At 42.0% G+C, this 22,219-nt stretch overlaps 1 protein-coding gene across 1 annotated transcript; it reads right to left on the bottom strand.

Annotated features, from left to right (window-relative positions):
* Positions 1-1,147: 1,147 nt before the first annotated feature.
* Positions 1,148-16,385, bottom strand: LOC128406690 (transmembrane protein 182-like). Its single transcript, XM_053374256.1, has 5 exons — positions 16,121-16,385; positions 14,666-14,780; positions 11,282-11,380; positions 9,888-10,025; positions 1,148-1,962 (listed from the first exon to the last, which is right to left on the bottom strand). The coding sequence occupies exons 1-5, from the start codon at positions 16,271-16,273 to the stop codon at positions 1,733-1,735; spliced, it is 735 nt and encodes a 244-aa protein (XP_053230231.1). The 5' UTR covers positions 16,274-16,385; the 3' UTR covers positions 1,148-1,732.
* Positions 16,386-22,219: the final 5,834 nt, after the last annotated feature.

Here is a 22,219-nt window from a genome sequence, read left to right as displayed (position 1 = left end):
ATGGAAAGATCCTGTCTAACAGCAAGTGATCAGTTGACATTGGCAAGATGCTAGACACTGCTACATAACGTGAAATTGCCATATTTTTCTGTGTAGAAGACTTGGTTTTTTCCCTTAAAAATAATGTCAAAAATTAGGGGGGGTATACACGGGGCCATCTCCCTCCATTTTCTTAAATTTGAGTCCTCCAAAATAGGGAGCATCTTATACATGGAGGTGTCTTATAGACGGAAAAATACAGTAGTCCTTCAGTCACCAAACTCTCAATTGGAGAGCCTCTTACTTCACTGAGTGACAATATTGTAACTAATCTCTCTACTGATCAAGTGTATGGGTATTAGATCACACAGGCCATAATGATAGAAATACATGAAATGGATCTGGACCTTCTTGATATTGATCCAGAGAGCCATTCAATATGGTTAACAACAGCAAACAGGCTTTGACAACGATTCAGTGCTCAGCATGGTATGCATTCAGCAAAATAATAATCCAGACACCCTTGAACTCAGATGACAGTGAGAAGAGGAGAACTGGTATCCAAAAGATTGTTGACTTGAGGGGCACTGAGAGAACCTTTTGTATGTCTGAGGAAGATGCCTTCCATGAACCCCAGTGCTTTGTCCCTGTTTGAGCTGATCAATTTGTCTGATGTGGTATATGAACCTCCTTTGACATGTCATCTTACTACGATGGCAGTGAATAAGTTTATTGCTGAGCCCATGAAAGTTCCACAATGGCCCTGTTATGCTCAGTCTATAGAGAGGTGTGTGCAACAAGTCACAGAGGCAGCAGGGCTACATCAGAGGCCAAGAAGTGGCTGGTGGCCAAGGACGAAGGCAAGCAAGACTTGATGAAACTTGCTGTTTAAATTTCTTATGAACTGATGTCATTACTTTCTAATATTGCTGTATGAGTACAAGGTAATGTTGTATGCTTAGTTGGATATGCTTTGTGCAGAGAAACTAACTTTTTTATAGCATTGCCCACATTTTCAGAAATTAAAATTCTTTGGTTTTCCAAGAAGTTTTTTTTAATCAAACCTGGATTTACCAAGCTAAATGTTGTCCAGTCACAAAAATAATGGCATGTTTGAATTCCTCACACCCAAAATAATATATATATATATATATATATAGGACCCCTTGCTGAAGAAATTTTCAAAAATTAAGTTTCACCCCCAAAAATGACATGCCCTACGAGGCAGCAAATGACATATTTCCCACTAAGGCAGAGGTGGAGAACCTATTTCTGTCCAAGGACCACAATGGACAACCTTCTAGGAACCACATGCCAGTGGCAGGTGGAGCCAGTTGCAAAAGTGGGCAAAGCAACAAATATAAACTTTACCTTTGTCCAGTAGGCTAGTTTCTAAACACACACACACACACACACACACACACACACACCTTTATCCTCCGTAACACAAGCAAGAGGCATTATCAGAATTCATAGACACTTTCCAGCCAGGCACAAAAGCACACAAGAAGGGTGCTAAGAAGAGCTAGTGAAGGAGCTGTGGCTGTGAAGGGTGTCCCGAGGTCCAGACATTTGGTCGCCGGGCCTGAGGTTCCCTACCTCTGTGCTAAAGTGATCCACCACCATTGTTTTAGAGTGCTTTGCCATCAAACACTTAAATGACACAAATATTTCTACAAACGCTTTCCCCAATGCCAAGATAGCATCAGATCATTCCCCTCCTGCACATCTCCCACAGAGGCCCAGCCCTTCCTTATTCCAGCTCCTTTGGGATACTGTAACCGACAAGGTAGAAAAGGATTCCAGAAATAAACACTAAGGGGACTCCCGCCGCTGCAAACATGAATGACCACCCATAATAAACGTTCACAGGAATATCGTTGAGGCATCTTTCGCTTCTTTCTAGAAGTATGTACTTCGGGAGATCGGCAGCAAATTCCTTCCACATTGCAAACATGAATATGAGCAGGGCAAATAAAGCACCTGAGAGAGGAGAAGAAGAGAGAGGCTTGGTTGGTTTGATTGGTGTTTCTATGGCACTTCCTACTCGAATGAATCCCAAAGTAGCTTACAAACAGGGCCCCTGAAGACAGGTGTTTTGTGAGGGCAGGGTTGCGGTTGTATTCTGCAACATGTCATTGGTGCAGTAATCATGCATCAGTGGTGGACCTATGCTAGACCATCCACACACCATTCTGCACTATTAGTTTGTTCTACAATGCTTCCCTGATGTTACCACATTATTGGTGTCTGGAGGGGCAATATTGCTCTATAGCACAACAAAATCAAGACAAAGAAACAAAGCAATCCCCTGGAACATCTGTGGTATGGAAAGTTACAGGATTTCAGCAGCAAGCTTTTAGGAGGGAGGATCTGTTTCAATGTTTTGTCACATGTTTTATGCATGCTATGCAAAGCTATTGATATAATTCTAGGAAGTGAGACCAAATTGCATAAAAGATTACCTTGTTTCTATTCTCTTGAGCTGCAAAAGTCACGAATTCCTAGATTTGCATGAGGTGCCATTATCACTCTCCGCATGTTGCTGAACTTGTTTCTTAGCCATTGGTTTCAGATTTCCAAGATACACTTCACAGTGATTATGTTACATACCCTCTTCCAATGTTTGGGGAAAGACTGTTTATTTACTGGACTTCTCCAGATCAGGACACAGGGAGGGTAATATTTTTATACAATCCAAACAAGTGCAAAAGTTTATAAAAACTTTAAATATATATATTGTTTTGTGCTGTCTCTTCCTCATAAGGTGGAAAGTTCAGGGTGGCCTAAAAGGGCAGGTTTGCCACATAGGAGATGGGTACCGAGGAACTGAAGGTACATAGGGATGGGAGATACATTCAGTTCAGTTTGCATTTTAAAACAAAACTCTTTAACTCTTTAATTCAAATTTCATGAAAAAAATATGCTAACCAAAATGCTTTTATCCTTCAAAATTTGCGCTTCTCTGCAGTGCAGTTCTCTAACCAAATAATGTGTGCCAAAAGGTGTCTATTAGGAGAAAATGCATTATCTGAGAGGGAAATAATATGCAAAAATGCATATCATCTAAGGGGGAATTGCTTGCAAAAATGTATATATTAAGGAAACTTGCATACCAGGGGATATTTGCATTAAAATGCTGGTATGTGAGAGGTCTGTATGTGTGCTGCATATGTGGTGAGTGTGTGCATGAACACATGCAAGGAAATGGCCCTTGTCCACTTTGGCCTTGCCCACAACTAGCATAATGTGGCCCTTGAAGGGTTTGCCAATTCTTGATGGGGCTCTTAAGCCAAAATAAAAGATTAGACGCCCCTGCTCTAATTGCTTATTTCCATGGGGTAGGACTGGTGGGAGATGTTTGCATTGGCAGAAGTAAGGTATAGTGGGAATGAGCAGAATATGAAGGATGGGAAGCAGCCCCCCGCCCTCTCTCTCTCTCTCTCTCTCTCTCTCTCTCTCACACACACACACACACACACTCACACACACACACACACACACTCACACACACACACATTTTTGAAGGCACCTTTGGTTTCAAGGCCAGATAACAGCTCCTGGAATCCTGTGTTGGGACTGATCTAGTCTTTAGTTTTACTCATAGCACAATTGTATGCATTTGTTCAGCTTTGCTTTGTGGCATTGGCTGGCTGCATATATTGACAGAACTGATCCCTTCCTTTCTTTAAACGCTCTCTGCCTCCATGCATTAGGGCCTGCGATTAATTGAGAGTTTCCATTTCAATGTTGATTTAGGTCTATGGTATCTTCTGGGGAGGGGCTAATTGCAAGGGCGTTGAACCGTGCTATGACACCTTTCGCCTTTAAATTCTTGCAACAATTGTCATGGGGCTGACTGCAAGCCTTCCTAACTCCTCCTTCTCCGTCAAAGGATGGTAGCAACTTAATTTCAAGTAAATTGTTCACTAAACTCTGTGCCATCCTTTCTCGCTTCATAGCATTGTGAAACCTTGTTGGCTAATTGTAGAGACAAGTGGATGAACTCCAGACTCTCTTTAGAACTTCCGAAGCCTGTCTATAATTTGCTAATTACAGGGAAAGTGAACTTTCAAGCCCTCCCTTTTTCTCACCTCCTTGCCTAGCAAAAACATCCAAAAAACTAAGAAAAAATAATGAGATGCTGATATCTTTCTTGGCAATTCATAAGTGCAAATGCATATGATATATGAGCAGCTTATAGCAGCCACAATATGGAACTATTAACTTTGAGAGAACAATTTGTAATATAAAGTGTTGGCTATCTCCCCCACCTTCCTTCTCTCTATTATTTTCTTTCTTTAAAAGGTCTGATGGAACTCCATCAAGGACTGGGAAGAATCCCTGTAAGCCAGGCCACTTGTTACACTCATCAGATACAACTAGATCAAGTCAAAGGTCTATCTGGTCCAGCATCTTGTTCTACGGCAGCCAATCAGATGACTATGGGAAGTCCACCAGCAGAATATGACTGCAATGGCAACTCTCCTCACGTTGCTGTTACTGATTTCCATTAATTAATGGTTCCCATTAATTGGTTTTCAGAGGCATGTGGCTTCTAACAGTGGCATTAGAACATAGGCATCATCATGACTTAATAGCCTTAGCCACCATGAATCTGTCCAATCCACACCCACCCTGGGGAGTGTCTCCAGGCTCTTGATTATTTTGGCTGCCCTTTTCTGCACCCTTGCTAGCTCCAGTATATCTATTCTGATGGAGAATGTTCAGAGTATTCCAAGTGTTGCTGCACCATAGATTTGCGTAAAGGAATTCTGATATTGGCAGTATTATTTTTGATCCTTTCATATGATAGGAGGTCTTTCAGGTGCATGTAGAGTGTCCAGGTGGAAAAGAGGGCAGGACTCATGCTCCATCCATAGTATTGTGTAGAAGCGGGGATTTAAGCAGGTGAGGGGGATCTTTTTCACCCTGAGGGCTGCTTTGCCTTCTGAGCAATCTTCCAAGGGCCACTTGCCAGTTCTGGGCAGGACTAGATGTGAAGGTTGATGGAGCAATTGTTATAAGTTTTGTCTGTGTACAGTAGGCTAGTTTCGACACACACTCACACACCCCTCTCTAGTCTCCGAGAGAGAGGAAATACTGTAGTTAAAGTATGCATTCCACCCAGAGCAAACATTCTCTGTGTGAAGCAGGGTCAATGAGGGGTGTGGCCCAGGAAGAGTTGCGGGGGCCAACTGGGGAGATTTGAAGGACCACATTTGAGTTTTCCCACCCCTGTGATATGACATACATATTCATGGCCTAAATTCCAGCTCTAATCCAATAAATCTGTTAGTCTTTAAAGTATACTTGGTTGGTTTTTGCTGCTGCAAGGCTACCCCACTGGAAACTGTTACATGAATTTGCAAAGAAAGCCTCTCTCAAGTTAACTGTCACATGTCAAACATGGTTAAGAACACCTCATGGCAAAGCAGTTCTCACAGAAAATGTGTTTCATTATCTGATAAAGCAGTTGGCAACACAGCCAGTAGCTTGGTAGGGATAAAGGTCTCCATGAGAAGATAGCAATAAATATCAAAAAGCTTCCAGGTCCATCTGCTGAATAATCTTCTCAGCCTACAAGTGTAGATGAGCTGGTTCATTTTGAAAGGGTGCCTCCGGAAAAAACCACCTAGAAAGATTTTGTTAAGGTAGCTGGCAGGTTACCAGGCAGATGCTCTAAAACACGGTCAATAATTGCCTGCCATTCTTAGAAAGAAAGAATATAATGAGATGATCAAATCTTTCCCTACTGAAGCCCAGTTTGTAATTGAAAAAGGTCTCTGCTGGCACAGCATGCAGTCCTACCAACTTCTGTCACTTTGAACCTGAGATCCTGCTAGGTTTCAAGACACATTCCCCTTCTTCTGGCTTTGAAATCCCTATACCTTGCCCATGTTTTAGTCACTGGGGGACATTTAGGGATAGGGAAGAAATATGATTCAGTTTGCATTTATTTGTGAACCTACCTAATGCAAAAGTAACATACAATAAAGTGCATTATATTAAGGGGAAGTGCTTTAGAAAAATGTGTATATTAGGCAAGATTGCTTTCATAGCGTACATTAAGTGAAAAAATTGCACTAAAATGCTGGTGGGTTGCTTTTTTTAAGCACACAAAATGATGTGAAGATGTGGAGAACTGTATTTAAGATTGGGAAAAAATGAGAAACTGAGAGAAACTAACATTGGTGGATTTCCTCATCTCTAGAGGTATAACACAGGGTCATTTCCTGATCACCATATGCAGACATACACTTCAGGTCTGATCCTAAACCTCTGCTGGCTTGCAGGATATCCTCAGAAGAAGAATAGGCTAAAGAGTAACCCTACCCAAATCTGGAGTGAAGTCCCTGAAATGGTTGGATGGTGCCTCGTACACCTCCTCCCAGCAACTTCTGCAGCCCAGCTGGTGACAATTGTGTTGCTCTGCTTTCCTTTGCTCCACATCCGCGAGGCTGAGAGGGGAATCTTGTGGTCTGGGAAGCCCAGGACCTTTATAAACACTGTCCAGGCTTGCACCCCAGGGAGGACACTTAGGTGCTGCTAATGCAGCCATTAGACTTCACCTCTAGAGGTGTGTACTCCATTGTCTCTTAGGGCAGATGGATGCCTCCAACTTTCAGGTGCGTTTACAATTGCGGTGTTAAATGCATAAAAAGAGAGACCACTTGCAAGAAACTTCCAATAGCCTTCTAGAGTCTATTGTCACACACGGTCACTACATGATAAAGAAGCTGTTCGGTGGTAATTCAGCTACCACAGTGAACCACAATAAAACAGGCCAAAAGCTGAGAAGGCACAGGAGACATAAAAAGCCTCAATAGCACTTAACAAGTTCATTCTAACATTACATTGCAAGGTTGGTGAGTGGAGCAACTAGGGGCAACAACACTAAGTTTACTTTTTTTAAAAAAAAAAACACCTAAAAACACCCTTCATCAGTGGTCCCCAAGCATTTGTGGCCTGCGGACACACTTGAAAATTTTAGGAACTGTCACAGGCACATTATAATAGTGGCAGTGCTCAGAATTCCTATCTGTAATAAGCAACCTATACCTAACTCAAAACAAAACAAAGACCAAAACCTCAGGCAACACCCCCCTCCCAAAATCAGAATTAGGGGGTAGGGGCCTTGGCAAGTCTGAGGGCTTAAAGGTAGTATGTTGGTGACCTCAGTCCTGAAACACTGTCATGACAGGGTCTTCTATGTAAAAAAGAAAGATGGCTAGTGTGTATTTGAAAGTTTATCTGATAGTGCTAGTGGATTTTGTTCCCACCACCACCATGAATTTTCCTGTCCTAATTCCCCCCCAAAAAATGCAAATAGGGTGGCAACTGGAGGATGAAGTATTTTCAATCAATCAATCAGATTATTATTTAGGAGCAGAGAAAGTCTCTACTTTAGGGTGTAGGCAGAATCCGCATTTCCTACCTCAGAACTTAATCCCAAGGCAAATTCCCCCTCCCTATAAATTACAATCACTTTCACTTTTCTCGAAGGAAAGATCTCCAGGACACGTAAGTTAATTAAGGATGATCTGCCATCCATATCAGATGACAATGACAGTTTCCCCCTTCTGTTGTCATTCCAAATCCTAAGGCTGTGAAAGAAATACTGTTGATGTTATTGAATGTTATAAGATGGCAATGGATTCTTATTTTATTCTTAGAGTGGATGGTGTATAAAATGATTTTGCAGTTCATTGATTGTGTATCGTGCTGTCAGAGCTTTTGCTGCTGCTTATTTTATTAGTTATTATTATTTATTAAATTTGTATACCGCCCTATACCCGCAGGTCTCAGGGTAGTTACAGCATAAAGTCACAATGCACAAACACAAAATAAAAGTAAAAACAAAAACAACCCAATAACCCCCCACTCAGTTTATTTTATAGTTTATTTTATAACTTCTGTTGTAATTCGTTTTTGTTTTCCTCTTTTTATGATGTTTTATGTCTTTAAATTTGTAAGTCACCTTGAGACTCCTTATTTGTCAAGCAATTCATACATTGAATTATTATTGGGTGTGTATCCAGCTACAAATCCACTCAGAGTTGAGCCACTGAAATTAACGTCCCCTGGATTAGCCACGTTCATTAATTTCAATCGATCCGCTCTGAGTATGACTAACAGAGGATACACAATAACAACAGAAGCAGCAGCCAGTGTAGATAAACATTACAGAACTCTATTCAGAGATTCAGATGATGGTCCAGATTATCTCGTACGAAGACCTTTGACTAATTAATTTAATTAATTTAATTAATTAATTAATTTTATAATGAATTATTTTAGAGTGTTGTTTGTGTTGTACTTTTGTATTGTTTTATTGTTGCTAGCCGCCCTGAGCCCGGCTTCGGCTGGGGAGGGCGGGATATAAATAAAATATTATTATTATTATTATTATTATTATTATTATTATTATTATTATTATTTAATATAATATAATAATTAATAATATAATTAAATAATATAATTAATAATAGTAATATAATAATATTACTGGAACAATCATAAGAACCAGTTTGGATTAAATTATTTACTAGATGTATTAATTGTACTTTGTACATTTGTTTTATTGGATTGGAAGTTATGTTTAGCTGCCCTGGGAATTTTATTGAAGGAGCAGGGTATAAATCACATATGCATTATGTGGAGAATCAAATATAAGTGTATAAAATTCAAGAGTCTCCAGATGAAATGGATTGGCTAGAGGTTTGGAACAGACAAAATAAAGTACTTTTCACACAGTGTATAATTAACTTATTGCAACATCCGAACACTAAATGTAGTGGTGTCTACTACCTTAGATGCCTTAAAAAGGAATGAGGAATCAGCACTGTGGGACCTGTGGCCCTCCCAATGTTGTTGAACTACAATTCCCATCATTCCTGACCATTAACAATGCAGGCTGGGGCTGGTGGGAGAGGGGCTCTAGTTGCATCTGTCATTGGACTCCAACCCCTATCAACCCCAGCCTGCATAGTCAATTGTCAAAAATGATGGAAACTGTAGTCCAATGATGTATGAAGGCCACATCTATTAACAGCAATGAACAGCGATAGATGGATGTCACCTCAATTATTCAGAAGTAGGAATAACCAAATCTGTCAATTTCAGTTTCTCTCAATTCTGGCTTTGTCTTTCTATCTGTGTGTTTGTCTCACACACAGCTCATTTCCTTTGTTCCCCTTAATGGACCATTACCCAGACAATCACCGCATTGGGAATCTAGCATGGCTTATACCGGTATTTTAACACTTGTTGGATCCAGGGGTTAGAAGGGCCTCAGCATACAGCCTATTCTCCACCCGACTCAAAACTCATAACAACGTCATAATGACCTTCGTTCTCTGAGTGCTGGTGGCCCTTATACAGCGAAGGTAGCACCACACACCCACAAACAAGAAGGAGGAATTAGCGGACTCGGTGAGTTTTGTGGACCTGCTGGGATTCAAATCTGGGTCTCAGGATCCAAATCCTGGGTAGCTCAGTTGGATAGAACATACTGATAATGCCAAGGATGCCGGTTCGATCCCCCTTTGGGACAGCTACATTGCAGGGGATTGGACTAGATGATCCTCAGGGTCCCTTTCAATTCTACAATTCTGTGATTCTATGAAATCCAACACTCCAACTACTGTGCCAGAAAGAAGGAAAGAGAAACTAACCAGTGATCAATACATGCACCTTTCTCTTTATGAAATACTGTGTAATTTATTATGAGAACACCCATGTGATTTTTTAAAAAATTTTTGCACACATTCAAATTCATTCTCAATCTCTCTCTTTCTCTCTTATGCGCATGCGCATGCGCACACACACACAGGCTACACCAAGTGGGAATTAGCCTCAGCATCCCAGACACCCATATATCCAATTATCATGAATTGGCAGCTTACCAGCCGTGATGAAGAATCCGCCTCCTACTTTATAGAACCGTGCACTGACAAAAGGCACACCACACACCAAGAGAAATCCTCCTACAAGGCTGGCGGTGACAGCCAGCACAATGAACGCTGTCCAGAAGCCCCTGTACACTGCGCAATCGGAAAGAAGAAAGTAGAGGGGAACGCTGAGTAAACTCACATAATCGGATCTCCTTTCAGGAGAGGCTTGTAGCAAACCAATTTGTTCCAAGTTTCTCCAGCAAACAATTTGGGGAAAGTCGGGAGGGAAGGGGGAGAGAGAATGAAACAAATCCCAGGATTATCATCAGTAATTGAGAATCAGGTTCTTGTCAGTTTTGTGGAGTTGCTGCAATGGACTCAGCTGATCTCTGCACCCTAACTCGCAAGCATGACCAGGGTGCATCATGTGGTAGGTATCATGTTATACACAGAACACGTGATGAATAGCCATGTCCCTTCTATGTTTACAAACATGATAAATGTATGATCATATTTCATGGGGGGGTGGAGGAGAAGATTACAATTGCAACCATGGTATGCAGAGAAAGGGCCACAGCCAGAGTCCATGGCACCCTACAGGTGATGTTGGACTACAATTCCCATCATCCTTAACAACTTGCTATGTTGGCTGGGGATAATGTGAACTGTAGTCCAGCAACATCTGGAAGGCACTGTGTTGGCTACCTCTGCTGTAGCTCAGTAGTAAAAGCATCTACTTTGATTGCAGAAAGTCCCTGGATCAGTCCTCTCCATCTCCAGGTAAGGCTGGGAATGTCCCAACACTAGACAGATGCTACCATGCTACCAGTCAGTGTAGGCAATATTGAGATATGAGCCAATAATCTGACTCAATATAAGACTGGTGTTCCATTGCTCATTAGGACTACAGTGCAAAGGCAAAAGGTTAAGCCCTCTTCCCAGCAGAACAATGAATCAACAATTCAGGGTTTCACACAGGAATCTTTCTCAGCCATTTCTTTGAGATAAGGGGCTTTGAACCTTTTCCATGCAAAACATGTGCTTTACCCCTGTGCTACTATAGCCCTTCCCTGTTTACTTAGAAGTCAAGTTGGGTCTATACATGCAATAGAAGAAGGGGAGGAGGAGGAGTTTGGACTTGATATCCCGCCTTTCACTCCCCTCAAAGCGGCTAACAATCTCCTTTCCCTTCCTCCCCCACAACAAACACTCTGTGAGGTGAGTGAGGTTGAGAGACTTCAGAGAAGTGTGACTGGCCCAAGGTCACCCAGCAGCTGCATGTGGAGGAGCAGGGAAGCGAACCCGGTTCACCAGATTACAAGTCCACCATTCTTAACCACTGTACCTGAGGTGCTAGGATAACAGTAGACATTCAGTCTATGGGGTTAAATTTAACATGTGCATACCTGCAGTTGCATCGTAGGAGGGGTGAGGATGAGGTCCAAGTGCAATAGGCATAGGAAACAGGTAGCCATGCATGCAATGTTTTGGATGTGCTTGACTCGCTGGAAGAAAAAAATAGAAAACAGGACAGTTGTCTGCTGCCTCTGTGGTTTAACAGCCACGGTAATCAGGTCTACAAGGGTTCTAATCATGCATCTGTAATGCAAGAACATCTAAAATATGCAAGCTGGCAGTTATCAGAGCAACTGTTTAAGAATTGGTCCCATGTTTGCTTATTTCCTACCCACTCTGCCCTTTCCCCTTGTGAGGCTTTTTGTTTGTTTTTTAGATTGTAAGCCTGCAGGCAGGAGCTGTCTTGCTTTTAATTAGGGCTGCCGTACATCCGGGATTTCCCAGACATTACCAGGATTTCAAAGGTGGAAGTGATGTCCAGGGGGAATTTCCGGAAGGTGGCAGTTTGTCCTGGATCTTCGGCAAGTAAACAAAAAAATGCATTTTTGGGGGCTAGACACTGTAGAACTTATTCTTTTCTACTGTCCATTGTACAACCAGCTACGCAAACACGTAGTCTAACATCACTGCACAATGGAAATATCAGATTCTATCTGTCTGACATTAACACAAAAGTAACTGCAAGGGTGGTTGAGTTTTTGTCAATAGTATCTCTCTGAGTGGTGAATGGCACTATTTAGTGGGAAGAAATCCCAATGAAAATCCTCATTACTATATATATATTTACATGGCTGTTTCTTTAGGAAATCATTATTCTCTCTGTTTACAATGTCAAGGCTGTTTGTCTCATTGCCGCCAACATGGCACCATCCACACGCAAGTAGAGGGTAGCAACAAGCTTGGGAAAATCTCCGTTTTTACAAAAGTACAAAAAATCTTTAGGGGAGGCACAGCATGGGAGATTCCCAAGCAACCCAATGAGGGTTGAGCATGTTCAGTATCCCATCAGAATACTGACTGATGGGAGGAGATAGAAAATCAGGGGGAAGTGGGAATGGAAAGGAGGGTCCTCAACCCCAAGCAGATGCATTCCACACTACACCTTTGGGCCACATCCACACCAAGCATTTAAAGCACATTCAATGCACATTTAAAGCATATAGCTTCCCTCATAGAATCTTAGGAAATATAGTTTTCCCCCTCACAGAGCTACAACTACCAGCACCCTTAACAAACTACAGTGCTCAGGATTCTTTGGGAGAAGCTGTGGGTTAAACCACAGAGCCTAGGACTTGCCGATCAGAAGGTTGGCGATTCGAATCCCCACGACAGGGTGAGCTCCCGTTGCTCGGTCCCTGCTCCTGCCAACCTAGCAGTTTGAAAGCACGTCAAAGTGCAAGTAGATAAATAGGTACCGCTCCAGCGGGAAGGTAAACGGTGTTTCCGTGCGCTGCTCTGGTTCGCCAGAAGTGGCTTAGTCATGCTGGCCACATGACCCGGAAGCTGTATGCCGGCTGCCTCGGCCAATAAAGCGAGATGAGCACCGCAACCCCAGAGTCGGCCACGACTGGACCTAATGGTCAGGGGTCCTTTATATACTTTAAATGTGTGTTAAATGTGTATTGCGTGGGTGTGACCTTTGTTGCATTTCCTACTTTGTTCTAAGCTTGATGTGGTAGAAGCTATCATAATCTATTATCTCCCCACCACCACTTTCAGGTAGCACTTCACCTATTGATTGAATTCATCCTGCATTGCCTGGGAATTGACCTAGGAATAGTTACCATTTTTGAGTGCTGCAGTGCCTAAGGATGGCATACTTCCGAGGAAGTAGAGGGGCCATTACTACAGAGGTGTCCCATCAATATTAATGTCACCAAGGCTTATCATGATGAACGGTAATAGGATGAATGTTCAACAAATTAATTAATGATTATCCACTTTACTTAAAAATGCTTCCCACAAAATGGGGGGCACTTTATAATAAATGGACATTCGTTCGTGCTAAGTGACTAATGAAATTTCAACTGCATTAATTATTGCATCTGCAAAAAGCGGCAAAATGAATTTGCTGCGATCGGTCTCATTAATGCAGACACAAAAAGTAATAAAAGATCTCCTGGTTATCAAGAATATCTTGCGCTATGGGAATGGGCTTCAAGTGATGTTTAATTTGATCATTTGACTTAAGGTAATATCATGTTATACAACGTATTATAATAATTAGGCTTGGATGGCCTCCATTATTACATTAACGTGGCAATCCAGAACTATCTATACTTTATCGATGAACGCTAGAAGTACAATATAAGGAAGGCTATTAGAAGACTCAGTTGGCAGTTCTGTGCACACATACTTGGCATTGTGGGGCCAAGTGAGGTCTGCTTCCAAGTAAATATGCTTGGGATCAGAAGTCAGAATAAAATGCTGGTGAGTTTCTAGAATCAGGAATGTGGAAGAGCATACACAAAAGTCCTAGATAACTATCATGCTTATTTATTAAACATATTTATCTACTCCCAAACCATAAACTATCAGGTCAGGGAATCATAATAAAATAAAAAACACACAGTTAAAAGCAATTCAAATAAAAGCAATTGGCTAATTAAAACATCTGCAATGGCCTGCTGTAATTAAAAAGACTTCAAGAGGCACCTGAAAGACAGATGTGAGGGTGACTGCCTAATAATCCCTGCTGGAAGACTGGTCCACAGCATGTGACCATTGACACTCAATGTCCAACTTGCAGCTGAGGCCAGTCAGGCTTCTGTTACATGGGGGACAACAGCTTTCTTGGTGATTAAACCTGGATATAAGGGCTCAAGGGCTCAAAGTATGCTTTGTCCAAGTTATTCAGTGCTTTGTATATCAACACAAAAGCCTTGAACCTGGCTGGTTGCATATGGGCAGCCAGTGCAGGTGTCTTAGCAGATGCTATCAGTCACCTGCCCCCATCAGCAGACCAACTATTGTGTTCTACACCAGCTGGAGCTTCCAGACCAGGCACAAGGGCAGCCCCACATAGAATGCAGTTCAATAATGCAGTCTCAAGGTTACTATGCTTAAACCAAAGCTGTTGGCTGGATGGCAAACCAATCCGACAAATACGACTGCTGCTTTCAGTCCGCAAATGACACATAATTGATTACAGCTCTCCCACCATTTGTACTAAGCTTCCTCTGCAGTGAAATGAATGGAGTAGAACAATGTAATCACAATGTATGTTACATAATTTTGCCACAGTGGACTGTGAGTTGAATAATGTCATTTTTGGTGGAAGGTGAACTGCAGTGGAATGGAAACAGTGACACATGTGATTAATACAGGGCAGGATGAAAATCAATGCCTTCTTGGCTACAACCTCAACAGAAGCACTCTTGTTAGGTAGCTACTATATACTGCAACACTGTGTTGCCGATTCCACTTGTACTCACTAAACCAGAAGTTCCATATGGTCTCCTTGTAGTCTTCACCAAAGAACCAGCACCGCCAAAAGAAACCTTCATGGTGAAACGTAAGAATTCCTTTTGTCCAATTTCCCGTCCCAACCTATTTTTTAAAAATGAAATTCCAGGAGTTCTATGAAAATTATTGCATTCCATTTAGCACAGAAGCATTTATTAATTTACATTTGTATCCCACTTTTCTTGTGAGATACTGTATGGGGTACTGCCCACTTCATTTTATCATCACAACAACTCTTGTTAGATAGGTTATATTTTTAAACACGGTATTAATAGGCAGATAGTGTTAAAATTGAGCTTGAATCCCTAATATACCAATCACTGCTTATATATACAAAGACAGAGCATAATAGCTAGCCAATGTGTTGTTGTTTATTAATTTAAACGCAACTTTTGGACATCATTCTCCAAAACCCAAATGACTACTTTATGTACACCCAAGAACTGGAAACATTCACAGTGTGTTTTGCAGGTGTGTGAGTGCTGTTTTCTCATTTTTTTAAGCAGCAGTCCATTTCCCTAAGCCTTGTCACAAAGTCAAACTGTTTCTGAAGGTCCTTCAGTTTCAAAAGGGGATTGTCATGCAGAAGGAGAGGTGGGGGAAACCATAGGAAAACATAAGCCTTAAAAGTCTGGTTGGTGGGCACAGAACAAGCAGCCTGGTTCTTTGGATCCCAGCCAATGTTTTAAAAGAATCTGGGTGTGGGGTTAATAATATCTCATTCCAGCAGTTGGAACAAATACACTGGATAAAAGCATGTTTTGAACTGGACCTCTCCCCTGCTTCTTCCTCCACTTGGGAAAGTGAGTAACATGTGAAAGAAACTGGAGACACAATGGATGGAGTTGAGAGAATCCCCAAGGACATTTCCTACATTCACACAGTCAAGGTTTGCTATTTGGCCAGAATTTTACAAGCCTGGCTGCTTTTTGCCCTCTAATATTATGCATATTTACTTTGAAAGTAAGGCCCAGTATGTACAATCAGATTACTCCCAGGTAAGGGTGAATAGGACCTTAGGCTTAGCCAGTTACCAGAACTGGAGTATAATATTGGCTACAATATGTCCTTGTTTTTTAGCAGGGGTGACACCAGGTTAAATAAACATTAGCCGAGTCATTATATGGGTTTTACTGCACTAATTCATCCATTAGATCTGCATGTAAGTGGGGGGGGGCACATAATTCTAAGGAAAACATTGTATTTTCTTTGCAGATGACAGTCACTGATGATAGTCTGGTTGTTTAAGAATTAATTTAATCTGAATATGTCAGGTGAAGAGAGAGCATGCACGAGAGTTTCTTATTTGAGATCAAAACTCTCAATCTCATTTTCCTCTCCTTTCCAAGAGCATTCTCTTTTCCCCTGGTAATGGTGCATTAAAGCTACAGAAGGTTCTTCACAAACTATTTCGCCAGGTTTACCTCCTCAGTGTGATAGGTGCCGTTCTCAGGTATGAATCCTCCGCACGTCTCCGTCGCCAGGAGCCAATAATCTGTCCCAAAGGCTACAAGAAAGAGAAGGACCCCAAGGACTCCGATGATCCCTGCTAAAAAGGCAGCTATTTTGATCTTCATGATAGAAAGACAAAGCAGGAGGGGGTGGGCAGCTCAAAACCCAGCAAAGGAGGAAGATAATGTTCTTGTTTTGGGGAGAGGGAGAGGAAGGGAGGCAGAGAGAGAGAGAGAGAGAGAGAGAGAGAGAGAGAGAGGAGCAGGGAGTGGAGAATGAAGAGAAGGGGTTCTATTTTAAGACACAGATCAGCATCATTTCATGACTGGTGTTCATTTCACAGGGCACTAAGGAGAGAGCTATGAAAAGCTGATGACTTGGGTCTACCAAGCAGCTAAGGCATTAAAGCACACCCATGTGTGTATACTCTGAACTTTCAATCTGCATCAAGGTAACTGACATTCTGTCCGAAAAAGAGCTGCATGCTGTCACCTGCACATATTGCAACCAATTTCTCTCATAAAAATAGAGAAAATGGAACCTGCAACAAAATGTTGGGAGTCCAAGATGTTGCTGTGTGGAATTCTCCTATTCAGGGTTCCAGGCAGGCAGATGCTCCAGTACTGAGCAATGGCTCTTCCACGAACCAAATTACTCAGAAACAAAATTAAGTCTGGGGCTCCTGTGGGCAAAAAACGCATCGGCTCAAAATCTCCTGCTCCAAGGAAAACAGACCAATACGAAAGCAAATCTCCCTAAAGCAAAAGATTCCATAAAGGCCTCTCCTTGCCACTCCCCACTGGCAATGGAATTAAATAACTAACAGTTTGCTAATAGTAGAGTTGACCCTGACTGAAGAAGAAAGGTGTTTTGGTCCCTCCCCACACACACACCTTGGTTTTATGGTGCTGGTGTGGGATCCTTGTAGCACAGCTTCTCTGTCTACACATGAGAGGCCTTTGCACAAGTAAGAGACGAAGAAGACTTTACTGCCATTGCATTAAGTGTTCCCAAGTGAACACCTATTTATTTTCTGCTTTTAAAAGTCAACCAACTAGAAGGGCCACTTTACACAGAATCATACAGTCGTACTTCAGAAGTCAAACAGAATCTGTTCTGGAAGTCCATTCGACTTCCAAAACGTTCGACTTCCAAAGCTTGGCTTCTGATTGGCTGCAGGAAGCTCCTTCAGGCCAATCAGAAGCCATGGAAGCCCTGCTGGATGTTTGGCTTCCAAAAGAAGGTTCAAAAACCGGAACACTCCCTTCCAGTTTTTGATCGTTCAAGAGCCAGAACATTTGACTCCCAAGGCGTTTGGGAGCCAAGGTACGACTGCATGCCAGGGAAATTGTGCTCAACAGGGAGCTGGAGCCAACCCCAGCCCACTAATGCATGTGGCTTACAAGTATTTGCAAGCATGTATATGCTGCATTCAATCTTCAGATTGAATGCAGCATATACATGCTTGCTTTTTTTAAAAAAAAAGCTAAAAGGTACACAGCTAAAAGATGTCATTGCTATTCCAGTGAAAGAAGAAGAGAGAGGATTTTGGAGCTGTGTGAGTGAAATGTGTGTGGATCAAATGGCAACAATTTATTTCCACACAGGCATGCAGTACTCAATGACACAGTGAATTTAAACACTTTTCATAAGCCTGAAACTCCACAGCGAATTAATTTGCCATGCATTGAGATCCCAACTTTTAAAGCATTTTCCACTTAACTGTGGGATTTCGAAATGCTGGATATCAAAAGAGATCATTCTGAGATGGAATCGATGTTGCTTTCGGTGTGAGGGACCCAGAGTTGCAGGGGGAAACTCAGGGCCAGCACGAGACATTTTGCTTTGGGGTGGGTGAGTCACGTGCCAGTGGTGGGTGGGGTCGCAGGTAAAGAGGAGTGGCCAGTAGCAAAAATGGGTGGGTCAGTGACTATGACTCTTACCTCAGTGCAATAGCCTACTTTCCAGCCATGCAGAAGTCAGAGGTTTTACAGCACACAAATATGTCTTCCAGTCAACTAGAAGGCAATATCATCGTTCAAGAATACATAATTGTCTTCAAATATCTGAAGGACTGCCATGTTGAACAGTGCCCCCTCACACTCTTCTCCCCTGCTCCATCCTGTGCTGCCTTTTGATAAAGGGTGGTCTATAAATTGCAGTAATAATAATAATAATAATAATAATAATAATAATAATAATAATAGAAGGCAATCATGTCTCCCCTTAATCTTCTCTTCCCTGGACTAAACATACCCCAGTTCTTCAAGCATTCATCATAGGAATCAGTTTCCAGCTCCCTCGCTGATTCACCCTCTTATGGACATATGTAATATAACATGTTATATGACACCCAGAACTGGGCATACTATTCCTAGGGTTGCCATATTTCAAAAAGTGAAAATCTGGACACTTTTTGAAATAGCTTTTGAGCTATTTCTAAGGAAAGTCACCAAAATCTACTCTTCTGACAGTTTCCCAGACATTTAATCAATTTCTGCCAGGATGCTGTCGCTGATGACCGAATCCCAGCTATGTCCAGGAAATTCCGAACATATGGCAACCCTAGTTATTCCAGATGTGCCCTGACCAGTGTAGAAGAGGATGGAACCATGTGATCTGGACACTGGGCTTCCTTAATGCAGTCTAAGGTTGTATTTGCTTTTTTTAAAAAAAAAGCAGCTGCATCACACTGCTGGCCCATGTGCACATTGTGATCTACTAAGTCACCTAGATCGTTTTCTTGTATGCTACTGCCAAACCAGACCTCCTCTGTCCTTTTTTTCCAATTGTTTTGAGTACCTAAATGCAGAACTTTACATCTCTGCTGAATTTCATCTTGTTGGTTTCAGTCCAGTGTTCTGTTCTGCCCAGTTTTTGTTCCATCCGCAGATTTGATGAACCATCTGCAGCAGCATCTAAATTATTTATATAAATGTTCAACTGCACAGGGCCATTCCACTTGAGACCTCTCTCCAGGTTTCTACAGAGCCTGTCATGAGCATATGTTGGGTATGGTTGCTCTACCAAGTTGTGAATCTATCCATAGCATCATCCAGCCCACAAGTCATCATCTACAGCTGAGATAAGGAACCTGTGGCCCTACATAGGTGGACTACAGCTCCTCTCATCTCTGGCCATTTTCTGTGCTCGCTGGAGTTGATTGGAGCTGGAATCTGATGAACTCTGGAGGACCATAGGTACCCCATTCCTGATTTACAGCTTCAGTGGACTCAGCAATATAATGGGATGGTATCCCCCCCCCACACGTATCCTAATCAGAAGGAACAATAGTTATGAAAGTAATTGTAGTGACAGTAAAAATATTATGACAACACTATTGTACTCCACATAGATGCAAACCTTCTCTCTTACACACACTGCATTTTTATTTCTGATGATAGCTAGTTAGATACACAGCAAAATACAGAAATGTTTAATATATATTTTTCATTTAAAGCGAGTTTACATTAAATGGTCGCTGCCGTCAAGATAGTGCACTGCTAAAGTGCTCTTTTCCAAAGAATCTGGCCTGTAAGAGTCAGTCTATATGCTCAGGAAAAGAAGCAGACACAGTTCTGCCATTTTCTGGCCATTCTATTTCAGAAAGCAAGAGGTGTGATCAGACGTTTTATTGCTCCATCTCATAGAAAGCTCCCTGGGCATAGGCAACTAAAACACTAGATTACAGGTGCAATTCTTATGCATACACCTGTGACAATGAGGCCCACTGAACTCAACAGAAGGTACTTCCAAGTAGACGTGCATAGGGTTGCAACACAGAACTCTTTTGTGGCAGGAAACCCACCCACCTACCCCCTGCTTCTGAAAGGGTATTGTTCTGAAAGGGTTGTGCCACACAGTTTCTTTTTCCTGAATGTACTGTCTCAAGCAATCACTGTAAAATTCACTCATGTTGTATGACTGGTAAAGGTTGGTAAACAAAAAAATAAATAGCCCATTGAAATTAGCCAGGAGTCTTTGCTGTAATTTTTGGGGAGGTGCCTGCTAAAATCTTTTATCTTTCTGCAAGGCTACTCAGACATGTAAAATTGGTGTCTATCTTAATCTGTAATCTTAAAGGTAAATGTAAAGGGACCCCTGACCATTAGGTCCAGTCGTGGCCGACTCTGGGGTTGCGGCGCTCATCTCACTTTACTGGCTGAGGGAGCCAGCGTACAGCTTCTGGGTCATGTGGCCAGCTTGACTAAGCCACTTCTGGCGAACCAGAGCAGCGCACGGAAACACCGTTTACCTTCCCGCCGGAGCGGTACCTATTTATCTACTTGCACTTTGACGTGCTTTCGAACTGCTAGGTTGGCAGGAGCAGGGACCAAACAACGGGAGCTCACCCCGTCGCGGGGATTCGAACTGCTTTTGATCGGCAAGTCCTAGGCTCTGTAGTTTAACCCACAGCGCCACCCGCGTCCCTAATCTGTAATCTTAAATGTTGTTAAATAAAATAAAATGATCATATGGATTCTTTTTAAGATTTTTGAGAATTCCTCATGAAACTGTATAAGTTTGAACATGCTTCTTTTATTTTATGGAGCTCCCTTCCATTTGAGACAGGCCCCATCTCTGTTGAGCTTCCAGGACCTCCTGAAAACTTTTTTTATTCCAGCAGGCATCTTAATTGATTTTATAGCTTTAGCTGATCCACACCTCCCACCAATGTAGTGCACTCTTTGTACATTGCATAGAGATGACTGTAATTAAGCAGTATATACATTGCCTAAATAAAATTAATTAAATAAATACAGTGTTTAACATGATCACAAACCAGTTCCACTGTACTGAAAGAGGAAATGTGATAACACAGGAGTGCATTTCAAGCACTTTCTATTGTTTTCTACAAAGTCAGGAAAAGAATACAGGTACAAAAGGAGTGCAGGGGGGGAAGCCAAGACATGGTGTTACTTCTCCTCTGAAATTGGCCTTTTCCCAGTTTCTTCGTCATTAACCCAGCGGGTTGTACTTGGCTGCAGAGGTATAATAAAACCAACTGACTTTGATCTGTTAGATTTCACACTCGGAGCTTTTCTAGAATGCCTGGCTGTAGGAAAGAAGGAAAGATATGTGCCTAATTAGAAACATTACTACTACTACTACTTAATGCCAAAGTAGGCTTCTAAGTAGTAGTACAAAACCATTACACATGTATAAAAACCTGTTGCAATTATACTGTTATTAGGCAAAGGAGGTGAAACAACATCAAAACACCATTGCATTGCCAAACTCACACACCAGCATCTGAACATAAGAACCTGAGAAGGGCCTGCTGGATCAAGAAGGCGATGTAGCTCACACAGCCTCCAACAAGATGCCTTTGGGAAACCCACAAGTAAGACCCAAGCAACAACAGCACTCTTCCCACCTGAAGTTTCCAGCAACTGCCCTTTTTCATTTTCAGCAAGAACGATTTTCCTGTCACTTACCAAAAAGCATCTGGTGGCTAGGAGAAGGGTCAGGGTCAGCATGAAGGCCTATCAATGAATCTGAAATCTTCTCACTCAGAAAACATGTGGAGCTCAAACTGGACTAGTGTTGGGATAATTAGGCTCAGAGTTTTCCAACTTACCAGTAAGGGACCTGCACAACTTGGGTTTGGGGTTAGTCCCATCAGCCCCTTCTGATGAATAAGAATCATCTTTCTGCAATGAAGAAAGAACATAATTCACAGTCTGATCCTTTAACCATTTAGAAATAATAGACCCAAAATTATTGGAACTGAACATTGGAAAAAACATTCAAAGTTTAAGAGAATAGGCTGAATATAGGGATGGATAAGCTCGTCCTGTGTTAGGGGACTCCTTTTCCCACCAGTCCCAACCGGTGTGACCAATAATAAGGGATGGTGGGAGTGTAGTTTGGCAACATCTGAAGGGCCACAGGTTCCACATCCCCAGTGTAATATGCTTGAATGGGTCTGTTGTGCATCTACCTATACAGTTTCATGCCTTCCTGTTAACCATGCCCCACAGAAGACTCCAAGGGAACATGCCAGCAATATGAAAGAGCACATATTTGCATACCCTTCAACATTACTCCAATGAAAATAGGGACATCCT

Source organism: Podarcis raffonei, chromosome Z, assembly GCF_027172205.1.
Source record: "Podarcis raffonei isolate rPodRaf1 chromosome Z, rPodRaf1.pri, whole genome shotgun sequence".
NCBI classification, from domain to species: domain Eukaryota; kingdom Metazoa; phylum Chordata; class Lepidosauria; order Squamata; family Lacertidae; genus Podarcis; species Podarcis raffonei.
The sequence above is the reverse complement of the archived record's forward strand: the minus strand, read 5'-3'. Positions and strand labels throughout refer to the sequence as shown.

What these genes read in the sequence shown, in the direction of transcription:
- LOC128406690 (XM_053374256.1), bottom strand. Translation starts at nt 16,273, where the DNA reads ATGAAGATCAAAATAGCTGCCTTTTTAGCAGGGATCATCGGAGTCCTT. An exon ending in CATATGGAACTTCTGGTTTA is followed by an intron (nt 11,381 to 14,665) that starts GTGAGTACAAGT and finishes TTTTTCTTCCAG; the next exon opens with CGAGTCAAGCACATCCAAAA. An exon ending in CTCCTACGATGCAACTGCAG is followed by an intron (nt 10,026 to 11,281) that starts GTATGCACATGT and finishes CCGATTGCGCAG; the next exon opens with TGTACAGGGGCTTCTGGACA.